Here is an 18,959-nt window from a genome sequence, read left to right as displayed (position 1 = left end):
AACAGGGTGCACCACGAGAAGGTGAAGATTGGACATTAGGTCAGAAGCCCTGGTCGGTTCTCCACATTCCTTTAAAGGCTATGTGGAGGTCTCCTCTCAGTTATACAGCTTTGACCCTTAAGCACCCCATTAAGCACCCATTAATATATATGTAGTTAATGTATTGATGCTTCAACTCTACTACTTATTATAAAGTGTCAAAATTAGCAATAACATTAAACAAAAGCTTATAAATTGACCAGATCTAAAAAAATAGTCAGTTAATATTGGAAGTTTTTTCCCCCAATTGGTTAGACTATAATAAATTAAGTTTAATCCTTTATCCAAGTGTAAGCAAACAAAGTTTACGCCTGAAGTATCTTCAGGAGTGAGGTAACTCGTGGTAAAGGTGGACCAAGCTCTCATCACTCCTTGTCTTAGTATCTCCCATAATGCAAAGCAGATCTACTTCCAGACATGTATAATGCTATGCATTAAGGGAAGGGCCACTACCAGACCAGTTTCGACCTTTATTGAGGTCTCGTCAGTGGAAGCCAGACCCCAGAAGTGATGCTACTAAAGCAGAAGCAACGGAGAAGTCATATTTACCTATACGAGTTGCCAAAAGGTGTACCACCTTATCATTAAATTACTCTGGATTTATAGAAAGATGTTGGAAGTTTTTTTTCACTTGGTTAGACTATAATAAATTAAGTTTAATCCTTTGTCCAAGTGTAAGCAAACAAAGTTTGTGCCTGAAGTATCTTCAGGACTAAGGCAGCTCGTGGTAAAGGTGGACCAAGCTCTCATCACTCCTTGTCTTAGTATCCCCCATAATGCAAAGTAGATCTACTTACAGACATGTATAATGCTATGCATTAAGGGAAGGGCCACTACCAGACTGGTTTCGACCTTTATTGAGGTCTCGTCAGTGGGAGCCAGACCCAGAAGTGGTGATACTAAGGCAGAAGCAATGGAGAAGTCATATTTACCTATAGCAACTCATATACCTATACAAGTTGCCAAAGTATCACCATCAAAGTATCATATTGCTTCTGGTATGAGGTATGAAATTTTGTTCCAGAATGCTTCAGGCCATATTTTTTTCCAGCAAGCATTCAGTGCAAAGGGTTGTAATTCCTTAATGGACAGAGAAATAATTTTCACACAATTCATACTGAAGACTCTTTCCACGCTTGAGGCAGTGTCATGTTTGGATTAGATTCCATTTTTTCCAAAATTAATTGGAATGTTCACCGAATATAATATGACTTAAATGTTGATATTATTCCTTGGTCGAGTGGGTGAATAAGTAAAGTAGTATTAGGCGGCAAAAAAGTTATTTTAATATTCGGATGTCTTCAATTTGTTGGGTGACCTGGTGCGATATCTAAAATTACTTGAATTTTGAAAACCATATTCTTTTTCTTTGTGTAACTTTCTACATCGAGTACAAAACACTTGAAAAACCAATTTTCAAACATGCTAGCTGTAACCCGTGCCTTTTTGCTGGCCAGCCAATAAACAGGTGGGGTGGACTTGTCGAGCCCTTTCATTGCACAAGGATTTGCAAATCAGCTAATAAACATTGGTTTTGTCATGTAATCACCTGATGCATTACTACAAAACAGTAGAGTAATTCTATCTTTGGAAACTTTGAATCCAGGAGAGCTGATCTTTCATTTTTCGAAATATAGGAATTCCTATATTTCGAAAAATGAAAGATCAGCTCCTGGAGTCAAAACATTCGAAATTTTTCCAATATAACCCAGATTCATCTGCATTGAACACCTGGTCTGCACTATAACCACCTTTTTCAATGAATTTTAAAAGTTCTGCTGGGTATTTCCAGGCAGCATCAATGTCTGCTGATGCTGATTCTCCCTGGATTTTAAGATTATACAAAGAAAACTGCTTTTTAAAGTTTTCGAAACTATCCTTTCTGGTACAAAATCCATGCTGAGAGATTTCTTCTGAAGAATCTTGATCAAGTTCTTTTAAATGTTTATAAACTTTGAGGGTTTTTTGCTTAATAAGGTGTCCATCCAAAGGAATTTTCTTTTGAGTGCAATCTTCTATCCAAATCATTAGACATGTCTCCATTTTTTCCATTAGAATATCGCGTACATGAGCAACACGCTTTGCACTTACCATTGACCCAGCAATAACAATTTCTCGGATTTTATGTTCATTTTGTTTGATTGTTCAAATTGTTGATTCATTTAAATTCAGAATCCTTGCAACAAATCGTGGTTTTTCTCCAATTTTCAACCGATCCAAGATTTTAATTTTTTCTTCGAGAGAAATGAATTTCCTCTTCAATGTTGGTTTTTTCCCTTTCGTTGCAGTTTTAGTGGCCATTACAATAAAAAGAAACTTTTACATAAAAAAAAAAAAAAAAAACACCATTACATATGTATGTAACTCACCAGAAAATAAACTGCTGAGCTTGAGAATAACACACTTATGATTTTTAATGCACTTTCCTGACAGAAAACAAAGATAATTTTCAACAATAAACACTTTATACAGCAAACCCTAGATGGCAAACCTATGGCACTTGTGCCAGAGGTAGCATATCTGAGAATTTTGCTGGCACGTCAACAATTTACAGGTGATATCCTTTTATACGCTTATAAATTATTCAACTTTTTTTTAAAAATTATTATAATACGTACAAGTTGAATTTTGTTTTACACGAGAGAGCAGCTATAAAGACGTGCAAATAAACTTTTACATAAAAAAAAGCATTACATATATATGTAACTCACCAGAAAATAAACTGCTCAGCTTGAGAATAACAGTTGTTATTCTCAGAATAACAACAAGTGTTGAGTTGAAATGCTAATTCTCTTCAACTGAATTCCATAACATCTAAAACTGTCATAACAACATTCACTATTAGTTTTAACACATGCACGACAGGGTGTCATTTATCGTTCCTACGGAACTTCTCATTACCGACTGACTCAAACCCTTGGTTGAATTTTATGGCTGCTTGTTTGCGTTTGAGGTGAACTCACACACCCATTACATGGCATGTTTCCAAAAGCTAACAGGCTGATTTGGAGGAAAATTGTAGATAGGAAGTTAGTAATGATGTAAATTTTTCATGTAGTACTATCATATCCTGTACACCCCTTGAGGGTACATGGTAGGAATTTGTTGATGATTGATGGCTATGATGGTTTTACTGTGATCAAGTTGAAAAGGATTCTTCTCAAGGTCCTAAAGGACATATTAAATCTTTCTTGTTTATAAATCATATTCCCATTGCATAAAAAGTCAAGGACTATTTTCGTTCCTAAAAAAATCAAATGTTAATCATCTGTCTCAACACAGACCTATTACTGTAGCTCCTATATTTCTTGCACTATTCCATAAAATATTGGTAATGTGTTTACAGAAGATATTTCTCATGATTACGCAAAAAAAATCTTCATTCCTGCTGATGGATGTGCCAAAAATATCATCATATTAACCATTTTAATTTCTGAAGCTTGTCGATGTGAGTTCCACTTTCTGGATTTACAGAAAGCTTTCGAAGAATCTCCCATACTGCTATTCTTGAAGCACTTCCAAGGATTGGTTGTCCTGTTATTTTTTAAAGATTTCTCAGTTATATAGTAAATCATCTGTTACAATTAGTATTGGAGATAAAACATCATCTATTCCTTCTATACATGGCATTAAACAAGAAGATTGCTTATAATCATTTATCTTTATTACTGTTATTGATGGCTGTCTTTCATCTATGCCACCATACTGCTATTAATTTGAATGCATGACAAATAAATGTGATGGCATTTACAGATGATTTGATACCTGTTGCTGAAATTAAGACAGGTCTTAATTGTTAGACCATGCTGTTCAGTATTTTACTCCCAGAGGTCTACTATTAATGAAGACAAATCTTTTACTGTCACCCTAATACCATCATGTCCTGAGGAAAATTAAAGTCCAGGATTACTTCTTTAATGTTTCCAACTGTCCTCTTAAACCTATCAGTATTTTGGATGAGTGGTACTTAGGATTAATGTTTTTGGCTGCTGGATGGCAACCTTAGTTAAGTCAACTTTCAATATTTCTGGATAAGCTTTGTAAAGCTCCATTGAAGCCTCAGCAATGCATTGTTGCATTATTAAATCAATTGTGATACCTAAATTATTCCATTCTTTAGTATTAGGAACATCAACTCTGATCATCCTGAACAAACTAGATAAACTAGTACATCAGGCAGTTAGATCTTGGCTTAGACTACCACATGTTCCAGTTGCTTACTTTCATGTGGTCATTAAATCTGGTGGATTAGGAATTCCTGCATTGATATGGAGATTCATTGCTTAAAATATCTAAGGTTAAATAAACTCCAATATTCATCTTCACCTTTTATCACAGCTGCCTTTAGAGCTCCTTTGATTCAAAGAGAATTAACTAAAACACTACATTGGACTTTTCATAATTTCAATATAGAATGCATATTGTTTTAACGCTTTTGAAAAGAAGAGATGGGAAAGACTTCTATCTTACAGTCAATAGGAAACCCTTCAGTGACTTGGAGAAGGTTCCACCTCAACATCTTCAGGTTCATGAAGGAAGAAGAATGTTATCTGGATTGGAGTATAGATCTGGTCAGAGCTAGGATAAATGCCCTTCATACTAAGGCTCATATAGCCCATATTAAGCATAATACGGATATCTTGTGTAGGGCTGGATGCAGATTCAGAGAGACTATGACACATGTTGTTTTATAACTCACAATATTAGAGTTAAAAGACATGATGCAATATGTACCATCATAAAGAACCAAATAACACCGAAAGGATGAGTAGTGAGAAAGGAGCCAAATATCAGGAATGAGGTAGGAATAAGAAAGCCTGATCTTTTGGCATCAAGAGGTGATAATGTTGTCATTCTAGATATCTAAGTCTGTGGACCAAACTGAGACCCTAAATCAGGTGAATGAAGATAAGATAAACTATTATACCTCTAATCTGGGTATTAAAAGAAATTGTTCAGAAGAATATGGCTTGCTGCTGGACTATTTTTGCTATAACCATCTCAAACAGAGGTGTGTCATGTGTAAAGTCCTATAATGATACACAGGTGAGGTCTTAGTGCTCGAGACAACAAAATACTTTTCCTCTGAGCTCCTCAAGGAATGTTGGTCACATGGAGGATGCATCAGCGAATTATGAACAGGATACCTAGAGAAGGTGTTGGTTAGGCTTTGACATATAATTATGCATCGATGGTATGCACGCTATGTATGTGTGTGTGCATGCATGTGCCATTGATGCCAGCTAGTTATTGCCCTACCATTAGGGTACTGTAATGCAATTAATTAAAAATAAATATAAAAGAAATAAGAAAAGTCATCAGAATAGAACAATTTGCAGAAGCTATGCTGCGGAATTTAGAAAGTTTTGCCAGAATACATGAATCCCAGATGACTGGAGAAGAGCTTTTATCATTCTAGCTGATAAAAGTGAAATAAACTATATGTGATAATCTCAGAGGAAGTGCCACAAGTGGAATTTCTGTTATGATTCTCATATTTAGTTTTACTTCTCACTCTGTGAAAAAGGTTAAAAACACTGAACAGAAAAGTGAAAGGAACAAGATGAGTTTAGTCCAAATAAGAGCTGTCGAGACAATTTTTGCTTTATGAAAAACAGTCAATCATGGGAATATAACAGTTAAGTATCTTTATATACAAAAGAGAAACCAGAAAGAGACACAGAGAAAGCTGGTAAAAATGTGTATCTTATCTAGAAAACGACATATACAAAATAAGACTCAGTGCATATAAAATACTAAACCACATGAAAGCAGATATAAAAGAAATTGCAAATATAAATTGTAAAATAGATTAAAAAGAATTCTTGGATTACTTTACGGATCTTTGGACAGATAGTACTAACATAAAAAAAATTACACAAAAAACTTACAAAATACTTTAAATGACATAATAACAATGAAAGAATTAAAGGACAACCTAAGTAAAATAAAAAAATGACAAATCAGCAGGAGAAGATGGGATAAACTCTGGACTGTATAAATTTGCTAGGAAAAAATTTTATCAGAGATTAAAATTTTTAAATTAAATATATACAAATGGACAAATACCAATAGAATGGAATACAAGTATAGTAATACCTATATTTAAAAAGGAAGATAAAACAAAACCTGCTAATTACAGAGGTATTAGTTTATTGAATACATGTTACAAAATATACAGTAGAATACTTAATGAAAAATTGAAAATATACAGAAAAAATATTATTAGAATGTCAAAATGGATTTAGAAAAGGACATTCTACAATGGATGCAGTTTTTTCTTTAAAACTACTCATAGAGAAAAGATGAGAATTTAATTTAAAAACTCATTTTGTTTATAGATTATGAAAAAGCATTTGACAAAGAATAAAGATATATACTGTTTGATGTATTGCAAAAAAATAAATATAACTAGTATTTTAATACATGAAATATTGAATATATACAAAGATAATGAAATAAAATTAAAATTAAATGGAAAAAAAAATGTTTGAAAAACAATCTATAAACCAAGCCATAAGAGGGATGTCCTCTGTCTCCAAGACTTTTCAATATTTATATTAATGAAATATTAATATAGTGGAACACCTTAAACAATCCAGGTATAAATATTTCCCAGAATAACAAAATAAATACTCTTATTATTTGCAGATGATCAGGTAATAATATCAGAAAAGGATGACTATTTACAAAGAGCAATATATAATTTAAACATTATAGTAGAAGAGTTTGGAATGAAAATATCCACAGATAAAACTAAAACAATGGCATTTTGTGGACAAACTTCAGTTAGAAGTAAAATAGTTATTAATAATTAAATAACAGAACAGATAAATACTTTCCGTTATCTTGGATGTGACATATCATGTGAAGGAGAAAAGGAGATAAAATTAAAAACTACCAAATTTTTACAGATTATAGGCCTGATAAATAGAACACTCATTCTAAATAGTGTACAAAAAGAAACATGCTTGAAAATATACAATACTTTAGCAGTGCCTATATGGCAGTGAAATTTGGGCAACAAACAAACAAGATAAACAAAGAATAAAAACAAGTGAAATGAGATTCATGAGAAGAATGGCAAAATACACATTATTAGACCAAAAAAGGAACAAAGATATTTTAAAAGAACTAAGAATTAATCAATAGAAGAAAAACTACACAATTACAAACAAAATTGAATAGAACATGTAAATCAAATGGCAAACAACAGATATCCTAAACAAATAATAAGTTATAAACCAATTGGAAAGAGAAGGCCAGGTAGACCTCATAAGAGGATATTACATGGATAATGAGACCAGAACAGACCAATATGGTCTATCGTAATGAGTGTTATGATGATGATCAGTATCTTTATTCATATTTATTCATCTTGAAAATCACATGAAAAAGCGCCAAGAACAAAACTTCAATACATTAAAAATTTATGGTATAAATGAAATTATATAGAGCAATATAAAGTTTCAAATCGGTGGTTAGAAGTAGTTCCACTGTATATCCCATATAAGCTTGAGTTGTACATTATCCCACTTGTTGTTTATAATCTATATGGATTCCATTATCATAATAATAGAAAGGGTTGCTTAAATCTCAGCACTGATAGTACAGAGTGGCCCATAAGTGATGGAACTTTCCATAGAGAGGGCCATTCTTTGTAAAGTTGAAAATGTTAATTTTTTTAACATCACCAGATTTGTGTTTTCATAACTAATAAAAACAAATCTGGTGATGCTGAAAACTTATACAGTTGCTTCACAAAGATGGGCCCTTTCTACAGCATGTCCCATGAATTATGGGCCATCCTATATATTACAGACTGATCAGTATCTCTGGAGTAGTGGTTCATGTATCAGAAATGCTGGTTAAGATGCAAGTTCAAGAATAGAAAAAATAGGAACATGATACTGTATGGTAGACAGCATCCCTGTGTGAAGAAGTGGTCTTGCCTTCCTAATTAACTTACTTCCTATAAAAAGTGACACTTGAATTAAATAAAGGAAATGGCTACACCAAGACAATGCTAGACTTTTCTAGGACATATGACGGGATTCTACATGGAAATCTATTACAAAAACTGAAACAAATTAAATAGGAAGGGACATGAAGCTGGTGATAGATAAGAGGGTGGATGATAGACAGACATCAAATAGTAGTATATGGTGGTGCAAAATCAATGATGATGTAGGTAACTAGTGGTATGCCACCTCAGCTTGGACCACTATTTTATTTTTTTGATTTATACATATATAGTGATAAATCATTTTGTATGATGTAGAGATCATGCAAAATGATTTAAATAGACTGACAGTTTGAGAAAATGAGAATGGTTATAAGTTCAATGTGACAAAAAGTAAGGTCATGAACTTTGGGCTGAAAAATATCATGTGTTGTGCATTACACTGGGACTATCTTGCAAGAAATTCATGAGGCTGGGGATTTTGGGGTGACAGCAGGCATATGAAGTCTGCTGTCACTCCAAAAGTGAGAAGTGCATCAGTGAGGACATCAGAAACAGCAATGGGTTCTAATTTTTTTTTTTTTTCTTCCCCAAATTGAAAACTTGTGAATGAGCAAAATGGGTAGTCAGGGGTGGAGGAGAGTGCTTTGTTAGTGAATGAAGTTAAGGAGAGATATGACAGAGCCTGTATGATCAGTTTACAGGCACTAAGGAGATGACGTATGGATATTAAGCTAATTCTTTATTCTGTACAGGTGGTATCCTCTAAAATTAGGTAGGGAAATAAGACACATCAACTGCAGTAATCCCACAGGACAGGTTACACATTTGACATGATGAGAAGTCCCTCAAAAAATTTATATGAAACAAGAAAAATCAGTCAAAATCAAAATACTCTGTCAGAATACAAGACAGAGTTCAAATCAATTTTACCATATGGATATGAGAGTTAGATTAGAAATGAAGTATCTGATCCAGAGATCACAGATATGAAAATTATGAGGGAAAATGAGAGGAAACAACACGATGCATGAGAATCAACATATAAGCCTAAACACCAGGATCACTTCTTAAATGTAATTATAAGTGGAGAGGTACGGAGGGAAGAAAAAAAAAAACAATATAAAAGTAACTTCAAATAGTTCAGATACAAAACTGAAATTAATTTTACATTTTTTGTGGCAAAACCAGCAGTCATTCCCATCCACTATTTTCTTAATGTGTGATGAATAATTCATTACACCAAGTCTTATGCTGCAATCTAGAAGGTCATGCATGAATGCCCTCCCCCTCCCATATTTTCTTTGATGAAATTCATATGTGAAAATTATGACCAAAAAGAAGTTGCGAGCGACTTCTTTTTGGTGTTTTTTTGAAGTAGTGAGTTTTTTTTAACAAATTTCTTTGTTCTGTATCACTTTTCAGAGTCAGTCCATTGCTTTCCACATAAACATTTCCCATATATTTAAAAAAATAAAATAATAATAATAAAAAGTCATGTTCCCATTCACAATGAAAATGACAAGATTTTTAATTTCTGTCTACACTCAATCTGGCAAACTTTCATACAAAAAAATGATTTAACTTAATATTTTATACCTAGGTACCTATAGAAAACACATCACAAAGTAAAAGTAACTCAGATTGCAAATATGAATGGAAGAGAGAAAGAGCAAAACTATGACATGCAAGAAATTCACTTCAAAACAAGGACACCCTCAGGCAGAAACATTCAGACTACCTTTAAGTCCAAATAATACAATTTTAACTCTGCTGAATGATCTGCTTCTAATTCCATCAACAGAGCAATGAAATTTCAAACTAACTGATAGTATTTATAACTACTCATTGTTAACTTCAAAGAAAATATCACAATAACATGGATGAGGAGCTTACATTTTTGATACATTTAATCCTTATGGCCATTAGAATGATTTATGCTTGGGATACCACACTTTTAAATTTAGGCAGGCAGTAAGGGTGGGTGTGCTATTAATATGCAAACAAAAATCACGCAAAAAGGGAGAATGATAATAGTGATGACTTTCAATATACAGCAGAGATGATTTTTAATACCTAACATCTTTCAAATACACAAGTTATTACTTGTATACTGAAAGTTATAAATGAATTTATAACTGAATAGTTAGTATTTATTTCTTATAAATTTTTCAATAAAAACTTGGCAAACAGTAACTCTGTAAAAGGACAAAAATTTATAGCAAAAAGTTAAATGACAAGATACTATAAAATAACTTTGTGTGATATCTAGTTTTACAGCAAATTATGGCAGTTATTAAAAAAAAAAAAAAAAAAAAAAAAAAAAAAAAAAAAAAAAAACAGGATACCATAGCTCAATTCAAATCTATGGCCTCAACCTACAAGGAAGAGCTATTTGTTGTTGATTTGCTTAAAGCACATACATTTTCTTTACATTTTTACAAGACCAATTTCTTGTTTGTAGCATTGTTATATAACAATAAATCTGATATGTGTATCAAGTTTTCTGCACATCTGGCTGTATCATCTTTGTTGACAAGTCACCTCTACAACATGATGGAATGTCTTAAATATATTCCAAATGTATGGTAGAAAAAAATAAAAAATGAAACTCCCTTCAATGTGCCATAAACAAAACTGGAAATGAGAATAAGAGAGAGAGAGAATTATACATTGATCTTGATGACTCAATATGTTAGAGCATTTACAGTTAGAATGATTGTTGGCAATCATTCTAACTGTAAATGTTAATAAATAATGTGAACAGTTTTTGTAATATCATCAATAATGAGAACAGATACTCACTTTATGTGAAATAATAGGTATACACGGTGTACCAAATACTTCCCTTCCACGAATGAAAGCCTTCATGATGTACAGATTCACTAATATAAAAGAATGAAAATAAGCAAATGTGAAAACATTACATTCACTTTTAAGTCAATTTAAGGCATCAAACTGCTTCTTCATAAAGTATTAACAATCAAAGTAAGTCAACAGATTTATAAACCCATAAACCTACCAGTGACATTATAAAAAGTTAACGGGTATTCTTCACAGTGGAGTGGAAGAAGGTGGTGACAAGATTGATTTGAAATTACAGGTCAGCCTGATCCTCAATTATATGACCGCAGTAGGAAATCATTTTCTGGTCGAATAATTGAAGATTCAGTTAATCAAAGGCTCAAATGTATGAAGGTCAGATAGCTCAGAGATCACTATATATATACATCAATACCACACACACAAGTGCTCACCAAAACCCCAACAATATGAAGTGTAACTGATGAGATTGATAACAAGACTGAGGGGAGAGGGCATACTTTAGTATTTACTTAGAAATTACAATAGAATCTCAGTTATATGCAGAAGGTCCTAATCAAAGGTTTAGTATTATGTATAGGCATAAAACAGGTCCTTATAGCATGGGTGGGGGCTACTTTAAGATCATTGCTGTTTAACCCATCGGTTAATCATATCTGGATTTTTGTGCTCAGATCTGGTCACTGGGATTTGAAGTGGGAAAAGATAACCTTAGAGAGGATACAGAGATGAACAACAAAAATGTTATCTCAACTGTACATTTTTGGTTATGAAGATAAACTGAGGCAGGCAGAGTGCCGAAATTGATGGATAGAAGAAAAAGGGTGTGTGTGTGTATGGGGGGGGGATGTGACTGAAACATTTAAGCTGTTGAAGGATTCTTATCAGATTAAGAGGAAGGAACATGGAAAAGGGCTATTCCTGGGAGTTTCAAAAGGAAGTAGTGGGTAGAAAGGTAAGAAATAAGTTTTTTGCATGGTGAGTGGTAAGAGCATTCAATGCATAGCTTGAGAGGATGGTGAAAATGAAAATGGTGGATGAGTTTAAGAAGTTGTATAATGACTTTGTGTTGACTGGTGGTAAACTCCCAGATTCAATCATATAGTTTTAAGAAGAAGAAGATATTTGGAAAAAGTCCACAGAAGAGTGATTCGGGTAGTGTGAGGTCTTTGGAATAATGATCATGAAAACAAATTTAAGGCATGCTATCTATACAATATGATGGATAGGAAGAGGAGTAACACCATGCATAAATACATGCAAGAGACAATCCCTGAAGTTATACAATGAGTGTGCAAGAAACAGGTGTTTTGTTTGGTCATTGAAAGGTGAATGGAATGCTTTGCCAAAGAATATGGTGGGTGCAGACATACACCTTGAATTATGCCTTAAAGTTAAAGATAAAAGATATAATATCTGATGGCATTCTATTTGCTAGTGAGGACTCCACATTGTTTTTTTGACACCACAGAGATTTAGTGAAGACAACAATGATAATCATTCCAATAAAAACATCTTCTTATCATTAATACCTAACATATTTATCAGGCAAAAGTATATTGCAAAACAATTTGCCAATCATATTCATTATTTAATCCCAGGCCTAATTCTCATGTCTTATAACTGCCATCCCAAGCATGCTGGCAACCTAAATCTGGCCCAGACTCAAGGATATAATCCAACACCTGCCTGAAACAGAATACTCCATAGGCATTAAAATTCAAAATACCACCATCTACAATGTCTACAAACCACCACTGTAATCCTGGCCTGACCAGATGGACCTGCCACCACCTCACCTGCTATCTATGTTGGTGACTTTAACTCTCATCACACCATCTGTAGGGATATTCCTCTAACAACCAAGATGGTGATAATCTGGTTAACTGGATGGATACACATAACCTATATTCTACCTACGATGCCAAGCAAGAAGGCACTTTTCAAATGGAACAGAACTTACACCACAGATCTGTGCATAGTCTCTAAAGACTATGAAGACCACCCTCTGCCAACAATCTCAACAGATTCCCTAACAGCCAATCCTACACTAATAGAAACAGGTACATCAATCCCAATCACACTGGCACAGCAACTGCTAGATGGAATCCTCACAGATCCAACTGGGATGCACTTGAGAAACAAATTGAACAAACCATTACAGTAATACCACCTACCCTAAGAGCTACTCCAAATTTGTTAAACTAATCAAAACTGCAGCCAAAGTCTCTATTTTCAGAGGCTACAGAAAACAGAAAACAAGCTGGAGCAAGGAAACTGAAGAACTTTTAGCCAAATATGAAGAAACTGAAGACCCAACTGATGCTAAGGTCATAGCAATGCTCAACAAAAAACAGAAAGGATAGATGGATCTCAACTATCCATGAAACTAACTTCACCAAAACTAGCCGGAAAAAGTGGTCAACTTCTGAGAAAATTAGGTGAGGCAGAACCAACAACATACAAACCATCAGAGGTAAATCCAGAACAAATGGCTATTCATCTACTGAAAACCTCCAAGATACATCCTAGCTCTACCAGAAAAATAACCGTGTAATCTACCATCAGAAAAAACCTGAAGATGAGCCCTAAGCTTCCTAAACTTGCACACCCAGTATCTCTGGAAGAGGTACAGAAAACCTTAATACTCATCAAGAATGGCAAGGCTGCAGGAATGGATGGTCTCCTCTCAGAGTTTTTCAAACATCTCAGCCAATGAGGTCAAACATGACTGGATGCCCAGTTGTCAAAAATTACAATAACTGGAGAACTATCAAAACTATGGAGGGAAGCCAAAATAATTGCTGTGCCCAAATCAGGGAAAGATCCAAATAATGTCAAGACTCTACAGTCTATCTCCTTGATTTGGTCCACCTTTAAGCTCTTTGAAAGAATTCTCCTTAAAAGAATTTCACCACTCATCAAAAGAGCATTCCTGAATGAACAAGCTGGCTTCAGGCCAGGAAGGAGTTGATGTGACCTGAACAACACTGATGAAGCAGACTTCTAGAAGAAACTTAAATCCAGAGTCATTTTCATTGACCTAACATCAGCTTTGACACAGTCTGGATTAGGGGCATCCTCCTAAAACTGCACAATATATAAGGTGACAAAAAAAAATTTCCAGCTTTTCGAATCCATTCTCTCCAACAGAAAGATTGGGATCTATATTGGTGGAAAAAAGAGCAGGCCCAGATTCCTCCACAATGGTCTCCCATAGGGCTCTATGTTAGCCCCTTTACTCTTCAACATCTATGTCTGACATCAGCTCAAGCAAATACATGTATGCCAATGACTTAGCGATCCTACACCAGTCTACCTCCTTTGCCAACCTTGAAACAACCTTAAACACAGACCTAAATATCCTGGAAAAGTACTTCAAGCAATGATCCATGAAGCCAAATCCAACAAAAACTGTGTCTGCAATATTCCACCTACACAATGCAGAGGCAAATAGATATCTCAACCTCTTTCTGCAGCAAGATGGTAGAACATGAGCCTTATCCGAAATACCTTGGAGTGATCCTGGACAGAAGCCTAATCTATAAAAGGCACATCACCAAGCTGTCCAACAAAATTAAAATGAGAAATAATATAATTTCAAGGCTTTCTGGAACAAGCTGGTTGTGGGGCAGAAGTCCTAAGGTTGTCTGCAACAGAATATTTTGCCCCCATATGGGAAAGAAGTGCAAATACTAACATCATAGATACCCAGCTAAACTCTACCATGCGCACAATTAATGGGATGCTGAGAAGCACCCCCCCCCTCCCCTGGCTGCCTGCTATCCAACATTGCTCCACCAAATATATGGAGAATGCAAGCCTTGATTAAAGAATTTAATAAAGTAATGAGCAACCTGCTCCTGCCCCTGCACTACCCTATGTTATCCTTCTCATCTGCCCTAGGAAGGGTTGAGTCCCCTCCTAATGAGGGGTTACTGGTGTATTAATGCAGCCAGTTCACAACTCTTCTGCTTCATCCCCTAAGGGCAAAATTCATGACTGTAATCCATGTGTGTTCACGGGCCGGTTTGCCTGCTTGCAAGATAAAAAAAACCCAGATGAACTGGAGGGAAAAATCCTGCATTGGACTTTCAAAAATCCACCTAGTCTTTACCTAAAATCAAGAAACCCTTTCTGGTCCACGAACAAAGTCTCTCTCTTCAGCTGCCTTACCATCAGCATCTGACACATGGAGAAAACACCAGTCCAACAATCTACCAACAAATGGCTTCCTGATTGAAGATCCCTGTGCAGTGCAGCCTGGTTTTGCTCTTTCTAGGAAGATTTGGTCATCTCTCAACAGGATCAGAGCAAACCAGGGCAGATGTGGCTACCTACCAGATGTGCACAAATGGAAACTGTCAGACCACCCTTATTGCGACTGTTTCCCCATAGCTCAGACAATCACTCACATTATGAATGATAGTGAATGAAACTGCTCAAGGTGCCAATTTCATGGTAACCTCCAAGACATCCAAGAGGAGACAGATGAGGCCCTGGACTCAGCTTTCTGCACTAGACATTAACTAACAGCTGAATTGTATTCTTTTTGCCATAAGAATAAATAAAAATTATTTAAAAATGAAAAAAAAAAACTCTTATGACCAATATCGTGCAAGATTAGTTCAAAAATTTTAATTAAAACACTTAATTAACTGTATGAATACTTAGATGGTGATTAATACCATGCTTTTGTTTAAAGGCAGAAAAAGATATTTAGGAATAGTAATCAACTAACTTTTATTTAGGTATTAAATTATTAACTGATGGTCACCAAGACAATTACAAAAACACAAGTGTATGTGATATATATGCAGACATGACAGCAAGCTCATGCCAAGTTCAAATTATGTAACCTAGAATCCTACTGTCAGTAGTTCTCAAACTTTTTCAGACTGTGGTACATAGGCAATACAAATTTCTGTCATGGCAACTGACTCTGGTGTAATTAACTGTAAATTTATAATATTTTACAGTTTACAGTACATTGAGCATATTAAATTTTATTACACAATACATATTTTTATAGTAAGACATGACAAAAATGAAAAATTTGAGAGATTTTAAATTTTATTATGCAAGTGCCTTGTTTTCAATGTGAAATGAAGTGCAGAGGAATATTAATATATTATATTAGTTATATATGATTCTAGGTTAGGCATTCACACCACACAACCATAAGCAATCACGTTAATCCAAATAGCCTGCAGAACTTGATGAAATAATCATTGTCGCATTACTGACGGTCAATTGGTGGTGCTTTAGTATAGCATTTGCAGCAAAATAAACCAATGTTATATAAATATTAGGATGACAGAAGTTTTTATATAAATATAATCGTATAAATAACAAACATGCAGGCAATTTGAATGAAAATATTTTTACTAACAAAATTTGGTGGCATACCGTTTGAGAAACATTGTTCTATGGGTCTGGTGAGGAGATGTTCATTGTTCAGCCACTGATTTTTGGTCAACTTAGGCAGCCATATTTATTTAGGTTCAGATCACTGTAGAGCTGAGACAGTGATCTTAAAAAAGATTCCAAAAACAGTTAGATTTATATTTACATCTGTATAACATTTTTTCCCACCGCCGAATCAAATAATCTGTGTTAAGGGCAATGTTTGCATTCCCAGAGCAGCTGTAATTAGATACTGGATATTTTTTCTATATTCATCCAGCAAAAAATTGTGTCCTTCCAGTTCAGGGGTTCCCAACCTTTTTGTTTCCTAGAGCACATTCTAAAATACCAATAGGGCGACCGGCACCATCTAATTTTTCAAGCAAATTTTTTGAATTCGTTTGTTAAATGAATACATACAAAGTTTACAGTATAATCAAATGTTTTATTACTTAAAAGTTTACATTATATAAAAATTATAAACTTAAATCTATATATATGTAAGTTAGTGTGATCTTTGGCATAGCATTTCATTGGCCAGTGCTTCATAATTAGGAGAATATGATGATATTCTAGTTCTTAAACTGGAATGAACAACTTCAAATGCGTGTCTACTTTACATTGTATGCATTTAATACTTGTCATGTGTCATTAACACATGCATCATATAGCATGCCATGAATTGTTGCGTGATTATTTCAAACTATACGGCACACGGTTGAACAGCGGCGGGCACACACAAATTGGTCGACGGGAGCCATGGTGCCCACGGGCATAGGGTTGGGAACCCCTGTTTTAGTTGGATCAAAATGCATCAATTTGAAGAAGTAACACAATACTGTTGTAGATGGTAGAATTATCTAGGTAATGGAGAGGATCTTTTCATGAGTGGATGAGGCCAACTAATAATTTTTTTACAAGGTTGAAGGATGTTTTAACTCTATCCACTTCGAATCCAGCTAGCACAGCATAATCTTCGAAAGAAAATAGTGATATTTTGATCAGTATTGGTAAAGCTTCCTTTTTTTTGCTAATGTACTTCTAGAAGAAATATCAGAACTTATTCAGCTTTACAATGCATTCTGTTATTTTGAATGGCATGGAAAAAAAAAAAACAACCCTACAAACAAACGGACGACAAGGTTATGTGGACTACCCAGTCTCTCCTACTACCAATCTTTTCATGGAAAACTTTTAAAATATTGTGCTAGATTTCATTGTTCTCAAACCCACAACATGGCCTCTCTCTCTGTGTGTGTGTGTGTGGGGGGGGGGGGACTCTGTTATACAGATGTGAATATAAATTTGAGAGACTGTTTATGGAACATGTCATAGCTCTAAAACGTTTTCCTAACCTAAATAAATACGACTACCTCACTTTTAACAAATCACAGGGACTATTATCATGAAACTGTCAGTTGAATGATCAAGATCCTCTCACTATACTAACAAAAGGTGAGAGTTAGGAATATAGGATTATATAATTTTAAACTCGGCATATGTTCACATTCCTGATGTTGTGTCATGTGCACATAAATATCTTATATCCTTGTGTCTATGAAGATGTCTTGTTGACAAGATGAAATACTGGTTCATAATTTAAAAACTAAATAAAAATTAGTTAATTATAATTCTAAACATCTGTTTCTTCCTTTTAACACAAACATAAAGTTAATTACTATTAACTTTCCATCCAGGTCATCACCTGGAGATTGGTAAAGAGGAGTGTGAGGATTAGATTTTTTTTTTATATGAAGAACTGTTAGAGAGTGAAGTGTGTAGCCTGAGTGTGTTGTGAGTGCAGGTAGCTTAAATAATTCCAAAGCTCATTATGATAAACATGCTGCTGGTTATGAACTGTTTGTGGTCTTGTATTTTATTCTTCTTCTTCTTATTATTATTATTTGGTAACCTCCATGGCATCAACAGACTCATCGTAATAATAATAATGAAATACAAGAACACAAACAGTTTACTATAAAAAACTATAGAAGAACTGGTACCTCTGGTTAAAAAATGAATAAATTAAAATAAAATTAATGGTATCAACTAGTTATCCTCTGCAGCTTTTGTTAATAAAAAGATGCCCTTGGGTTGAACGGATGAAGATTCTAATCCAGTCTATTATGTGAAGCACCTTTATAATACAGTTTCAACTGACTGGAAGTTGTATAAGGATGGATATGATAAAGCCAATCAGCAGAAAGTACATACCGGGGTGGTCTGAAACATTCTCGGCCTCGACCATAAATGGCAACACTATTGGCAAGATTTTTTTTTTCTAAGTTGGTATATCTGTCATCAAACATCCATGTGAAATTGCAAGTCATTCATTTTATACAGCTGTCTGAACCAAAAGTGTTGTCTGTATCCCTTGAAATGCATAAAATTGAGTATTGTGCAGTTATAAAATTCTTTGTAAAAGAAGGTTTAACACCAAAAAAAAATTCATTCAAAGTTCATAAAAGTTTATGGGCACTCTTCTCCTTTATTTTCGACAATTAAGAAATGGGCTGTCGAGTTTAAACGTGGCCATACCAGCCTTGAAGATGATCCACGTGAAAGATGTCCAAAAAGTGTAACAACACCAGAAATCATTGATCAATGCACGATATGGTATTGGATGACCGACGAGTATAGTGCATCTCAAAGTGCAGGAAATTGCTGAGACTACAGACATTTCAAAAGAATGTGTAGGATATATTTTGCATGAAGAATTGTAAAATGA

The 18,959-nt window shown here is 34.4% G+C and overlaps 1 protein-coding gene across 3 annotated transcripts in view; it reads right to left on the bottom strand.

Annotated features, from left to right (window-relative positions):
- LOC150092574 (terminal uridylyltransferase 4-like) overlaps positions 1-18,959 on the bottom strand; it is a 583,753-nt gene that overhangs the window by 34,368 nt on the left and 530,426 nt on the right. For all 3 annotated transcript variants that reach the window (XM_090414413.1, XM_090414412.1, XM_090414414.1), the window contains exon 23: positions 10,808-10,887. In XM_090414413.1, coding sequence (XP_090270539.1) covers positions 10,808-10,887 — 80 coding nt within the window. The remainder of the gene's footprint in view (positions 1-10,807; positions 10,888-18,959) is intronic.

The sequence above is a fragment of the Typopeltis vanoorti genome, chromosome 25 (genome assembly GCF_054136105.1).
Source record: "Typopeltis vanoorti isolate ZY-2024b chromosome 25, IOZ_Tvanoo_1.0, whole genome shotgun sequence".
NCBI classification, from domain to species: Eukaryota; Metazoa; Arthropoda; class Arachnida; order Uropygi; family Thelyphonidae; genus Typopeltis; species Typopeltis vanoorti.
Note: the sequence above shows the minus strand (reverse complement) of the source record. Positions and strands in the feature narration are given on the sequence as shown.